The sequence below is a fragment of the Candoia aspera genome, chromosome 4, assembly GCF_035149785.1.
Source record: "Candoia aspera isolate rCanAsp1 chromosome 4, rCanAsp1.hap2, whole genome shotgun sequence".
Classification (NCBI taxonomy): Eukaryota; Metazoa; Chordata; class Lepidosauria; order Squamata; family Boidae; genus Candoia; species Candoia aspera.
Window position 1 is genome coordinate 73,458,061 of NC_086156.1, and position 14,695 is coordinate 73,472,755.

At 40.1% G+C, this 14,695-nt stretch overlaps 1 protein-coding gene across 1 annotated transcript in view; it reads right to left on the reverse strand.

The window, feature by feature from the left end:
- PLCD3 (phospholipase C delta 3) overlaps positions 1 to 14,695 on the reverse strand; it is a 60,152-nt gene that overhangs the window by 11,872 nt on the left and 33,585 nt on the right. The window contains exons 3-8 of the mRNA XM_063300544.1: positions 13,826 to 14,054; positions 12,805 to 12,934; positions 10,170 to 10,395; positions 5,754 to 5,955; positions 4,429 to 4,573; positions 565 to 717 (exon numbers count right to left, since the gene is read on the reverse strand). Of these exons, the coding sequence (XP_063156614.1) occupies positions 565 to 717; positions 4,429 to 4,573; positions 5,754 to 5,955; positions 10,170 to 10,395; positions 12,805 to 12,934; positions 13,826 to 14,054 (1,085 nt within the window). The remainder of the gene's footprint in view (positions 1 to 564; positions 718 to 4,428; positions 4,574 to 5,753; positions 5,956 to 10,169; positions 10,396 to 12,804; positions 12,935 to 13,825; positions 14,055 to 14,695) is intronic.

The window sequence follows — 14,695 nt, forward strand, 5'->3', positions numbered from 1 at the left end:
TTAATTAGCTGAGTGGAAGGCTGTAATTTCCTGCATCCCCAAATCAGCAAAGGTGTAGCACCTCAGTGCCATTGTTCTTCATTTACTTTGGCAAACTTTAAGAAAGATGTTTGTGAAGTACAAATACTATATGAAAAAAATATGTTATATAATCTCACCACAAAACGCCTTTTCAAGCGTGACATTGTAAGATAGTCAAGAACACAAAAGGTCACTCAGTACAAAAAAAAAGAACTAAGAAAACATGAAATGAAAATTTAAAATAGTGCAATTATTGCAATAATAGAAGTTGATCGTGTGCAATTCCTCATCCGACAAATTTCTGGGACAGTGCGACTGCAAAAATGCAAATCTGATACTGGGTGTAAAACAATGTTGATTTGTTGAATACAAGCTTCTTGCCCTGAAGCCTAGAAAAGACCAGCTTTCTATTTATCAAGTTAAATGTCCTTTGTGATTCTTAACATGGTTTGCATAGCCTGTAGAATTCTAGGAAAGATGTAGATCACCCACCTATGCAATGCTGGCCAAGTATACAGTGAAAATAGAGGCAAGCTATATTACCTCTGGTGATGGCAGTTGCTTAGACAGGTCTCCATCCAGTGGTTGGATCAACAGCATGTCCCCTAGAATAGTCTTCAGGTGATGGGCCATTGTAGACTGCTGTTCCAGGCCACAGTGGTTTTCCAGAGAGAGAATCAAAGGATAGGAAGAGTGCTGGGGACATAAAGTGGGATTAGAAGGCATCATCTCTCCACAGCAGCCCTTTTCAAATACTGTCCACAGTAACTTTTTTGTCTCTTAGTTCAGAGGGGACTTCTGGATATACAGTAGTTTTGTACAGATCTGCCATTTTTTCATGTGGGTTGCATGTCTATAGTTTTAAAAGCAATATAAAACACAAATAACAGCAAATAAAGCTTTCCTCATTATGTCTCCACAGTGTGAAAAACAAAATAGCTGCTGATATGTGCTTGTTATGCAACTATTGAAGCTGATGTGCTCTGTGAAAATATATGATGGCAACCAAGTGTACTTGTCTATATAAATCTACAGTATTTGCCAGCTTTGTCAAATTCACATGATGTGCTGGACAATATGGATACTATTCCAGGAGAATAAATCAGCACATCTTCAAGAAGGTCCTAAACTTTTTGCTTTTATTAAGGGCCGGAGTAAATATGTGACAACATTCACACAACTAAGAATTGTTGCCCAGGTGCTTTTTTGAGCCAAGCATTCAGAACACGTCACAATAATTCTGGTGCTGCATTGATTTTTAAGGCCCTAAAAAGTTTGGACACAAGTTACATGAAAAACTCATTCCACCATATGCAGAAAGTTTATCAATCATAGAGGTTCTGCTTGCAGATCAACAGCTCTACAATTAGGCTAGGGGGAATGCAAGGTGAGAACTTTTCAGTGAAGGCTCCATATCCCTAGAACTTGACAACAAATCTTATTGAACTTTAAGCCAAAAAGACTTTTTTTTAAAAAATTCAATCTTTGAATAGCACAGGTTTTAACTTAACACTCTCTTACTTAACCACTTATTTTAGAAATATTGTAATATTGTCAATTCTGTATTTGCTTTTGCTCAAACGTGTTTTATGGTGCAGCTGTAAACAATTTACTTGGGAGTAAATCTCACAAACATGGTGGATTTACTTCTAAGGTACATATGTATTGGAGTGCACTATTACTATATAAATATTTATCTTCGGGCATACAAGTTATTAGATTTGATGTGATACTTGTATTATAGTTTTTAAAGAAATTATGTTGTTAGCATATCAACATTTAGAAAGTAAATATAAATGAACACAGACTTAAAAACAACAAAATAAAAAATAACTTCTATATTCCCCCACTTCTTTTGTTATATCTGTTACTCTTCTCATTTCTCATTTTTTTATCTTCCAATAAGCACAGATTAAATCCTTCCAAAATACATTGTTATTATGGCAAAGAATATAGTCATTTTCATATTAACTTTGATTTACTATAGGCTGCTTTTGGAAAGCATATAAACATTAATAAAATAAACTGCAAGAAATAAACATACATACTGCAGTTGCAGAGACTCAGTCCATATCAGTACCTGGCAAGGTGCTGGTGCAGAGCATTAAACCTTCTGATCTTGTTTGGGTCTCTGTATGTGCTGCTAGTTTTTCAAAAAGCCATTCACAAAACTACTAATTGTTGGAATGGCATTGGGTCTGGTCTAGTTTGGCCCTAGCATTGTTCCTCCTTGTTTTTTCAATGATATGGGAAATCTTTTGGGTGCCAGGAAGGAATCCTCTGGGAATTCTGGAAGTTGCAGTCCCAAAACACACAGACTTCCTTACTGGGAATGGCTGCTGCAAAGATTCTGAAAGATGCCTATTATCATTAGCAACCACTGTCCTTTTGGACTAAAATGGGAATCTATAATACATGGAGAAGTGAGAAAACACCACAAAAGAATACGAATATTATCATACGCTCCTTTCTTTTCTAGTCGGTGAGAAGTTCCAGAGGCTGATTTAGCTGATCAGTTGCACTCAAGACTTTGCACTCTCTTTTTCTTTATAATGGGGTGCACACATTTTCTGGAAGATCTTAATTGGGCTACTGTGTGCCATGCCAAGGATGGGACAGCACACTTAAACAAATGGGTGAGGCCAGACCAAAACTAAATTTGAATTAATTAGATTTATATTTAAATATAACTGATATGATTATCCCCTGTGTATATAATAATTCCTCTTATTTAGATATTGGCCATATCCAAATAATTAGAATGTGATAGCAATTTTGGAGGGGCTTTAAGGTTGCCCAAGGAATCCTGGGGCTTCCCATCAAGTCCTTCTGTTTTACAAATAGAGAGGCTGATTGGATAGACACAAACAAACAATGCTGCTCTGAGGACATTAGTCCCACCTCCCAAAATTCTAAAAACTGTTTGGCATCTTTTCAAGCAAGCTGCAATATGAAACTTGTGACTTCTACCCCTGGCCAAATTGCAAAAACTGTTTCTTTAGTTTCCCAGCCAGGAAGATAGCAATTTGTACAAATTCCAGTGGCATGAATTAGTTCTCAGCCATCAAAATTATTTACTCAGAATTTCATTGTCTCAATTCAAATGTTAGGAAGCAGGAACAATATTTTGTATAAAAGTTTATTCATAATTATTGCATGTGAACATCATGCTAAATCATCATTTACTACTGCTTGACTGTGGGAACTAACATAATAATTCCAATTACCTAAAAAAAATTAGGCTGATGAAAGCTGGTATAGAGTGATGAGCATAGAGCGATGAACTTGTGAAGACTGCGTACTGTCCAAATCCTAAAGTGTAATTAATCTTTACTACAATTTGTGAATAGAAACTAACTTTGGAAACTATGGTTTGAAGACTCAGCTGTTTCCATTCATCATATTTTGCTAGGGTTAGATTACACAGAAAGCTGAAAAGATGGTTTATAATACATGGAAACAAACGTTTGAAACTTTTGTTTTACAGCCACCTGAGAGGAACAAAAAGGCCATCGAGACTTGTTCCTCTAATTTTTAATTCAGGGGATGTCTAAATCAGGCCATTATATTGCCCCACATAATGTAAACTATGATCATGTCATCTTATAGTGAGGGAAACATAAAAATTGCCATGTTCCTTGCAAAGGGAACTTACAAAAAGGTTCACCTATGAAGCCAGGAAATTTTGCCTGAGGGTATAAAATAAACCACATATTGTACTACTACATTAATAGAATTTATTATGTGGCATTTACATGCATCAGTTTATCTTGCAGAACTCTGTATACAATGTTAAATTATTTCAAATACAAGGACTTGCAAAGATAACAGGTGGCAAAGCACCATCTTAGAAATACTGTTCCTACTCTGGATGGTTCTAGAGTAGAGTTTCATTTTAGAAACATCCTGACAATCTATTAGGAAAGTAGGATGAAACAGAGATACTACAGGCTGTATTTATTAGATATGCTAAAATGCTGACAAATTTTCAGCAGCTATCATTTTTTTCAGTGCCCCAAATCTTTTTAAGATTTTGGCAGTCTCATCGCAAAGATCTCATAAGCTTTCAGCCATTTTCTAATATTTTTTTTAAATTTAATTCTGAGGCACTAAACAACAGGGGCAGTGTTGTGAATATTGCATTGCCAATCTCTGAGCAATGTAATGCCACTTGATAAGGAGCATTGGGAAGCCTCTATTGGACATTCTTCTTGTTTCACACAGCATATAATGCTTATTCTAAGAAACTACCTAGGGCATGCATCATTTATAAAGCAAGAATATTATTTACTTCACCTATTGCCTTAATCAATAACACTGCATATGAATAATGATACTGTATCACTAAGATTCTAATAAAAAAGAAGCTCTCAAATATCAAGCTTTGGGGATTGTAGTTTAGTCTACCTTGAAGGCATGGTCCCGGATACTTTCAATTACATCCCGGAAGAGGATCTTGGAGGTGAGGGTATGGCCATGGTAGATAATAGGTTCTCCATTAGAACCTTCCCAGCAGTCAAGCTCCACACATCGGCACCCTTTCATCAATGCCCTACCAATGGGGGAAAAGGATTAAGAAATAGATTTTGCACTTCAGAAATGCTAACTGAGATGGACAGAGGTAAAGGATAGTAGATTTTATTGTTTTCATTCTGGCACTCAGATGTTCAGTTTCATAGGCAATCAAGATGCTTCCCTAAAGCTTCTGAAGCATGCTAAAATCTAGAACGTGTGAAACTTATTTGTGCTACTGAAGTTCAGGAAACTCCAACATCTAAAATTATAAAAACAGACACTTATAAGATAGCCTAGAAAAACAATGGGCTATGCTGGCTAGCATAATCAAACCAGTGGATGTAGAAGTCGTACTATACTCATTTTTATGTAATACTCATAAGACAGGAGTTAGATTCCAGATCAGACAAATGAGTATCAAGCTCTAGAATCAGGAAATGTAGTTAGACTGGGCAGATGATGTAAAACAAAAGGTTAACTCTGTTACACATTGTGTGAGCAATTGGACTTTCTATAGCTACTAAGTAGTCTGATTCTCCCATTGATCTGGCCAAATACCATCTCTGACTTTTACAAGGAGTCAAATGCTTGGATGTGATGCCAGAATTCCTAACAAGAGTTCTTGGATACTTCCCACAATTCATAAGAACTGCAAACTGCAAATATCTGCTGACCATATCTACTCTTCACTACATCCTGCTCAGAATGGCCCACTAACTCATTCACCCAAGGGACAGTTGAGAATAATTGTTCATACTCTGCATGTGAATAATAGGTTGGAATTGATGTGATACCTAATTAATGGAACCACCTGATCCTAGGAAAGTGAATAAACAGATGGAAAGGGCAATCCCTCCCCAGGTACCAGTCTAATTGTTTCTCTTCTGTAATTTTACCTTGGCCTTGTTCTCCTTGTTCTATTCAAACTGGACTCCCTCCCAATCACCAGCTAACCTCTTCTAATCCATGGCTCAGCCAGTTCCCCTCACTACTTTCCATGAATCACAGACAAAAGCTCACAACATGTGGCCTCCCAGGATATGCTAGGATCTTCATCTCCACCTCTACCCCTAAATATCTGACCTGTTTTCAACTAGTCCTTTGTGGACTTCTGAGAACAACGCCTGCTCTGCTACCTCCTTCCCTCCTTCCCTGATTCTTCAATATGAGTCACATTGGCTATAGCTGTTCACTGCTGGATCATGAAAACTTCTTACCGGACATAAGCCTCAGTGCTACTGGCCCCTCCAATCTGATTGTCTGTTAGGTAGGTATTATGGGAAGAGGAGATGAAGTAATGGCACAGAGGCTGGCTCATGTCCTGATAGATCCCAGTGTGGGCCTGGTTGAGGATGTCTCCCGCTGAAGATAGTAGGTACATTGTGAAACCATCCAGCATCATGAGGTTGTGTTGCCTGGCTGTGGAATAGAGACAATTGGTGAAGCAGGTTTCACTACAGTCCATGAAACAGGGTTGACTGGATATATTTCATAAGATACTGTTCTATAGGCTCCAATACCTGCATCTCATTCTTTCCCTCTCCCTGCAATGAACAAAATACATAATGTGATGCCACCATTCTTTTTTTTCTCCCTCCTCAGCCCTGCAGCATTTCTCTGGATACTTTTTGAAGGGTAAGGAGAAAGCGAAGGACCAAGAAAAATAATACATTCTTGTATATGATTCTGTCCCCAGTACTTCTAACTTTTTCCATTCTTGATGTTTTTGTTTTATTTTGGTTGTTTTGCTTTTAATTTCATCTTTTTAAAAACTGGATAGGTTTTATTGCAATGTACCATGTTTTAACTATAATACTATGATGAAACCAACAAAGAGTTCATTTTTAAAAAAGGTAAGGCAGCATCATCTCATCGGTCTTGTTCTGGGGATGAAGGAAGAAGATAATGTCTATGTTCATCAACCATCATCCATAATAAGGCATCTTCTGAGGAATAAACATCTATTTTTGTGGCTGCACACAGATGATAGCTTTCCAAAGATTCAAGGGCAATATTATATTGTTATTTATACAATGCCATCTACATATATGGATCTTTACAAAGAATCGGTGTAAGATCTCTCTCTGAAGTTCACAGTCTAATAATTGGTACATGCAGATGAGATAAAAGAGAAAGAGGAATTAGTAGAAGCAGCAGTAAACAGGAAGAGATCCTGCAATTATTTTAGTTATATGCACTTAGGTTTAGTCACAACAGTCTCTTAGGACTCATGGAAAAAGTGGGTTAGAGGATAGAAGTGTAGAGAAGGTGGTATCACTGGATAGGAATAAAGGGCAGGAAGGAAGCAGATCCTCAGTGGCTGAGAGGTACAGGTTGACAACAATGAGGTGAAAAACAAAAAGGATACAGAAGCCTTGAAGATAAGATTGAGAAGCTTTTGCAGAATCAGGGGGAAAAAAATCAGTGTTGAGGTTGAAGGTTTGCAGTACAGGGTGAGAATATTGGGAAATGAATCGTTTTCTCAGCAGAATGCTAAGTTAATATCAACACACTGAGGGGAAAATCAAACAATCAGAAAAAGAAATGCTGTGTTATGGATTCTTCTGATTCCGAGAGCCTGGTGAACTCTTCGCCTGTAGATGAAGAGGTTACAGGCCGTAAGCCTCCTGTGAGTCAGACTCAGCGCAAGTGGCTAGCAGTCACAGCCTGGCCTTGAGACTGCCAAGCTCTAAATCATGCCACCAGTTAAAGAGGGCTGAGAGCAGAGATCTGCATGATTCCTCAAGAGGAGGGGACATTAACTGCTCCAATCAGGCAAAGCCCAAAACTCTGAGCATTCTCCAGACCCCCTCCCCTTGTTGGGAACAACTCTCCTGCTTCCTGACAGGAGTTCCTGTCCCTTCCTGTCCCTTGTTCTGTGAGCAGGCCTTTGGCTTAACTGTTGGAGTGACTTTTGTAGATTTCTTTGGCTCTTAACGCACAGTCTGTTCTTGCATCTGCCAGGTTTTCCGTCTTCAGTTTCTTCGAAGCAGCCTCGCATCACTGACATAAGTTACATATCAAGAACTCTGTCTTATCTTTTCAACCTTTTCTTGTTCTCTAATAGCCTACCCCTATCTCTGCCTTGGCTTCTGTTGAAAGTTTTATGACAGACCAATAAAAGCTTATAAACCTGTAACTGTAGCTTTCTGTTAGCTTGGTCTCAGGCTTGCACAGACATACGCTGTAGTCAGGGCAGGCTGGATATAAAAGGCATATCTCTAAAGGTGACTTTAGAGTAGAATTTCTGGCTCCCAAGCATTTGCTACTGGCATTACTAAAAGCACCCTATCATGCACTCTACATTACGCTGCTATGATGGAAAACCACTCAGATTTTTTGTGTAACAGGACAGATGACTGTATTTCTGAGCAGAAATGTACGCCTGGGGCTGAGGTTCTTAGTGGTATTGTTTTCTGGTATCAAAAACAAACTCCTTGGCTGAGCATATTTGAGATGTGAGAAAAAAAAATTCCCTTCTCACCCCTATGGGTGGTATGTGTCTTCTTCAACCTCGGGTCCTCTACCAGAAGCCTGGGAGTCTGAGGGTTCTGCGCAGTACCTTAGCTGTTCCTAGCACTGCTGTCCTAACAGCCAGGAACCATGCTGAGACAAGGAATAGGTCTCTAGTGTTTTATTACTGCTACATAACAGAAAATCCTAACAAACTGAAGAAGCGTGGGAAAAACCCAGACATATAAACCCCAAAGGCGGGCCCGATCTGTGTCTCTTTGAATGGCCACCTAATTCCTCAGTACTACGCATGCGCTTTACAGCCTGGATGGGAGCCCCCTGCTCGCCATCCTCACTCATGACAACTGCACTCTTCTGGACAAAGAGCTCTGAGGTTGTTCCTGGGATCTGTTGGAGCCACTCTCCCAGCTTGGGAGTCACAGCCCCAAGTGCCCCTACCACCACTGGGACCACTTTGGCCTTCACTTTCCACATCCTCTCTAGTTCCTCCTTCAGGCCCTGGTACCTCTCCAGCTTCTCATACTCCTTCTTCCTGGTGTTGCTATCACTGGGCACTGCTACATCTATCACCATCGCTGTCTTCTAGTCCTACTACCACGATGTCTGGTTGCTTGGCCAGTACCTGCCTGTATGTCTGGATCTGGAAGTCCCACAGGATCTTAGCCCTGTCATTCTCCACAACCTTCTGTGGAATTTGTGCATTGTGCAGATGTTCCTGTACACAATGCCAGCTATTTGGTTGTGCTGTTCAGTGTATGCTGTTCCTGCCTGCATCTTACACCCTGCCACTATGTGTTGGACTGTCTCTGAGGCTTCTCTGCACAGTCTGCACCTCGGTCCTATCTAGTGTGGTAGACCCCTGCTTCTGTGGATCTGGTGCTTGGTACCTGTTCTTGTGCTGCTATGATCAGTGTCTCAGTGCTGTCTTTTAGTCCAGCTCTTTCCAGCCACTGGTAGGATTTCCCAAGGTCAGCCACCTCAGCTAGTTTGGTGTAGTGGTTAAGGTGCTAGCCTAAAAATCAGGAGACTGTGAGTTCTAGTCCCACCTGAGGCATGAAAGCTGGCTGGGTGACCATGGGCCAGTCACTCTCTCTCAGCCCAACTCACCTCACAGGGTTGTTGTTGTGGGGAAAATAGGAGGAGGAAGGATTATTAGATAAGTTCACTGCCTTGAGTTACCTATAAAGTAATAAAGGCGGGATAAAGAAATAAAAAATAAAATAAAAATGAGAACCTGAAGAAATAGATACATGAGTACTGTGAATTTTAAGATCGGAAAAGAGTGAAACTGGAATAGAAGAAGAAAGAGGATGAGCAAATGCAGGAAAGACAAGCCGGGCTCTTCATTGTATAGAAGACAGAATTTGGCTACGTGCACAAATTCCCATTTAATATAGTGATTATAGGTCCAATTGTCAAATTTTTCTTTGCTCCAGGTCAACTTGAAGAACAAAGGCAGAATAAAGTCACTCTCTCAAGAAAAGATGCCAGCTGGGGGTTAAATATGAGTTCTAGGTCTATCTAAAAGGCTGTTTCAGTTGACATTTTCACAAGAAGACACTCCTTACTACATACTGGCAACCTCTTCTGCACTTACATGTGGGCACTGATTGTGTACTGCTGCCTATACAGGCAAACCTGAACTTGCTTGATTTATTATTGCATCACCCAGAGTTCCAGAGATATATTAAATATCTTATCAAGTTTCTTTCTAAGGTTCTAGGTTGCTAAAGAAAATCAGGAGTAATTAACTAAACCATTTCCTGTATTTGGTCTGCACTATTTCCTTTCTGTGTTACCTTATGCAATATTTAAGAAATCAAAGGAAATTATTAAAATCAAGCAAATTATTTTTTTTTTTGCAATACTCCCAATCCCAGTACTCCCTATATTTGTTACAAACCTGCCAGTATTGGATTGACTACCTGTCCAGTAGAAGCACAGAAGAGAACCTTGTGGTTTGTTCCACAGAAATAATGGCCTTCATGCAACCTGTGTCAGGTTCCTGATCAACTGGGACACCTAAATAGCTCATTCTTTCTGGATGCTCTTGCAGTATACCAACAAACAAACAGTGGTGCCTGCAGGACAAAATATCGTAACTGGCTGGCTGGCAAATTCACTACCTTATCGTTGAGATACTTGTAGCAGGGTGATACCTTTCTCATTGAGTTCATATGTCTGGATGATATGATGAGCTTGCTGCCAGCCTGCTTCTTCACCCTGGTTATGAAGAAATTCCTGCAGTTCCTCAGCAGAAAGGACACAGTCCTCGCCAGAGTATTGGTTGAAGATGTCCTCCAGTTCAGGCCGTTTCATTAGCCGTGTACAGAATTCTTCAATCTCATATTCCTCCAAGCGGTCATTATTTGATTTGTCACACTCCTGATAAAAGAGAGACAGAGGCACCTGATTAGCAACTGAGTGGCTTACATGGGAAAATGCAAGTTTTAGGACTTTCCCAGCCTGGTGACTTTTGGATGTACTGATACCATAATTCCCCAACTTCCCAGCAAACACGATTGTCAGGAATTCTGGGGGTTGCAGTCCCAATGTATCTCAAGCGTATCAGTTTGGGGAAGACTGCACTAATCTAAGATCCTATCTGCTTTTCCCCTTTAAATTGCAATTAAAAAGGTAATAAAAACAAAGCAAATTTGCATAACATACATTGTTTAGTCTTATCTTGGTAGCAACAGAAGTAAACATGAAATTATGAAAAGCATTAAAGAGTGAAATATAATAAGCATTATGGCCTGGGACCCAGATTCCATATTATTCTTGGATTAGTGAAGAACATAAAATTACCAGATAAAGAGGCAACATTGCTTTCTCTCATCTCCATGGATTGCATGGAGACTTTTGAACAGAGACTTTTGTACAGAGCCCTGGAGTTAATACCCCAGCAAGCAGAGAGGCCTACAAATTCAAGTGTAATGGAAGGGAGATTAAGGAATGAAGTGGACTAATATGTTCCATCTGCTCACTATGGCCCTAGGACTGAACGAGTGCCATGTTCTCTGTGGGCATGCTCGCAAGGTGATTCAGAAACTATATTTAGAGCAAAATGCCAGTGGAGTGAAGTGGAGTGGAGTGGAGTGGAGTGGGTAACATGTTGGATTGGACCAGAAGACCCAGGGTGAAGACCACCTTTGGCATGGAAACTCCTCCCAGGGTGACTTTGGGCCTCTCTTGCTCTCTCTCAATCTGTAACCTATCACACAGCATTGTTGTTGTGGGAATAAAATACAGGGAGATCCCCAGGTAGACTTCCTTGCGCTCTTGCAAGAAAACAACATGTTAGAGAAGGGACATTATTTTCCTGCTTCCCCTGACACCAATAAATTAAGCTACTCTCATCTTACCCTAGAAAGATCTGGGAAAAATTGATTTAAAAAAAGGAAAGAGCTAAGAAGGGACAGTGCCTGAATAGGCAACAGACCACAGGAACAAGGGAGGGATCTAGCAAAATGAGAGCTTGAATAGAAGGCCAGAGAAGGAACCTGGGCAAAGAAGGAAAGCAGAAAGACAGAACTCCTGGATTCTATGGTAAAACACAGGCAATTTCATCAAGTACCTTATCCAGAGATGATATGTATATATGGTATGCCTCAATTTATAGGACAGCACTCATATCCACTTTGACTGCCAACTATAAGCTTCAGCCAGAGCACAGCATTTAAAGTCACAAATTGAGAGGATAGCCCATTGGGACCCCATCAATAAGATATCTTACTTCCTCCAAGGTACAAACACATGGAGAGTAAGAAAGATTGCCAAGTTTATAGCTAAAGCCATTCAACTGAGAGCTTCCTATCTAAATCAGATTGGGGTTAACTGCCAATGGGATGATCTTATCTGATTATTTCACTGAATATTTTTATATCCCAATATGCTGTATTATTTTATCTCATTTTGTCTGATAGGGTCATCAGACTAAACAATAAACTAAGCTTAAACAGAAAGACAGAATGTTTAGAAAGGAAAGGCTGGGAAAAAATGCACAAATTAATAATATTCGCCTGAAAGAAGAGCCACTGTAATTTGTATAATTATTTTAGGTAAACTTTCAGTCTATAGCAGTCACAAAGCATGATAATAAACATTGTTGGGGATGGGGGATCTGAAATCAAAACAATTTAAGGTCTATCTAGATGGATAGTGCTATCAATCAAAATGTATTGTAAGTTCTTCCATCCATTCCTTTTAACAGATTTTTCTAAAGAAGAGAAACATAGTCAAGAAAAAAACAGTTACAGACAGATGTTGGTGACATTTGGATCCTAGACAAAATTCCATGAATGAGTCTAGAAATAGTCTCAGGCAGCAGCTGAAAAAAAGAAAGAAAATGCAAACCTCTGACTTCAAACTCTTTCCTCTACAATTCCTCTGTTGTAGTTATTCAAAAAAATGCCATCTAGGGCCATAAGAGAGAGACACATCTCATGACTTTTTTAAAAAAATACAGTCTTTTTTTAAAAAAAATTTCCTTTAGAAACTCAAGGCAGGGGATCGCTCTTCATTTTATCCCCGCAATAACCTTGTGAGGTAGGCTGGTCTATGAAAGAGTAGCCCAAAATCATTCAGAGAATTTCTATAGCTGATAATGGACTTGAACCTCAGTCTCTGTCCAACACTTTAACTACTACAGGAACTATGGAACCTGCAAAAGAGCCAAAGCATCTTTTGTTCATCAAGAATATGAAGCTACAGCTGAGAAGGCCACAAAACAGAACCCAGAAGACAAGACAAAACAAGGCAGAGAATAAGGTATGAGGCTTTGCCAGAAAGTACCTTGAAGAGCCGGTAGGCATAGATGTCATTCATATCTATGTTTACTATGCGCAACATGTTTTTGATCTCTTTGAAACTCATCTTATTGTCTTTGTTCTTGTCAGCCTGGTGTAAGATGCCATGGATCCAGGTAGGGCCTGATGTAAGGAAAGTGCAAAAGAACTGGGAAGCATCTGCCTTCAAATTTAAATTCACTCTCCTTCTGTCTTACATAGTTAATTCAAGAAAATTGTGAAGGCAACTAAGAAGATGAGTCTTAAGACAGACTCTTATGAAGAAAGGAAGGAGAGCTGGAGCATGTTTTACCACGAAAAGATAGGGTTCAAAGGCTATATATCAGCCATCCACAAATATTTGATGGAGTAAATTTCTATCTAGGTCCTGGACATATGATCAAAACACCCTTACCAAATTCAGGTTTTAAGAAAAGAGAAATTCCTGGCTGTATAAGCTGTTTCAGAAGAAAATAAAATTGCTTCAAAAGTCAATGGATTCTCCTTTGTTAGGTAAGGGCTTTCAAACAGATAATGGTTACACCTTAGCAACATCACTGCCACAGAATTCCTTCACTGATAAAGGTTGAACTGGTTGGCCTTGGAGGCTTATTTCAACTTTCGGATTCTATGTCCATTTCCCCACTTACTGCGGTATCATAGCATACCCCTGCCATGGTTGGAAGTATATAAAGGCTGTCCTCATGATCACTATTGGAGCCAACAATGGTTGGTTAACTCCAGAAGATGCTGTAAGATGCTAGGGGGAAAATGCCCCCAATTCTAATTCTAATTGCTTCTTTTGTGCATCACTGGAATACAGCAACTCATGGAACCAAGTGTGGCTCCAAATCCCATTTCAAACATGGTACCATATTTTTTTTTTTTAAACTTAGTTGTCTGGTATTTAACACTTACAGTGATTCAGCAGAACTTTCCTTCTCCTTTCTAAAATCTATACCTCAATTCCAAGAAGGAATAATATCACCACGCTTCTAAGCCTTTGCAGGTCTAGAAAGAAAGGATATTGCTCAAGCTTTTCTCGCTGGCTCATGGCTTCACATCTGGCCATCAGTTTTGTGAGTCCTCTCACCCAGTGCTGGGCTTCAGTCCCAGTCCGGGCAGCCAGATCCAGATTTTTCCGTTTCCCCCTGAAGACAATAGTGAAGCACTGCTCTTCCGCAAAAGAACCACCAAATTTCCGAAGCCCCTCAGACTGATAACCTTCACGTACACCTTCAACGTGTAGGACAGAGACTGAAAGACAAGGCATCAAAGGAAATCATTCATGGAGAGAGATCAAAATTAAATGACAAATTGTATTAGGTATTCTGGGTATCTCCACTCACCAAATTCTTACCACTTTCCAGTGAAGAACTTTTCATTTGCTATAAGAAAGCTGGGAAAGGCTATGGTAGAGCATATGCTTAGCATGCAAAAGGTTCAACCCAGGACACTTCAGCATAGGGCTGGGAAAGCCACTCTGAGTCCCTGGAGAACTGCTGTCATGAATGCCCATTGACCCTCCCTGATCGGATGCCTCTCAGCAATACTGAATTCCAACCCCCATCATCCCAGATCAGCAGAGAGAAGGTGGGTCAGAACAGTGGTTGGATATCGTACAAGGTTGTTTCTCAGCCAAGGGTCTGTCAGAGGAGTTACAGGGGGAAAGCGGCCACAATAAAGGTTTCATGATGCTCAACCTAATGCCTGGGCAGGATGGGAATAATAATCTAGCAGTCCCAGAAGAGGAGGCAGATCTCAGGCTAGTAAAGGTAAAGGTTTCCCTTGACGTAAAGTCCAGTCGTGTCCGACTCTAGGGGGCGGTGCTCATCTCCGTTTCTAAGCCTTGGAGCCGGCGTTGTCATAGACACTTCCGGGTCATGTGGCCAGCATGA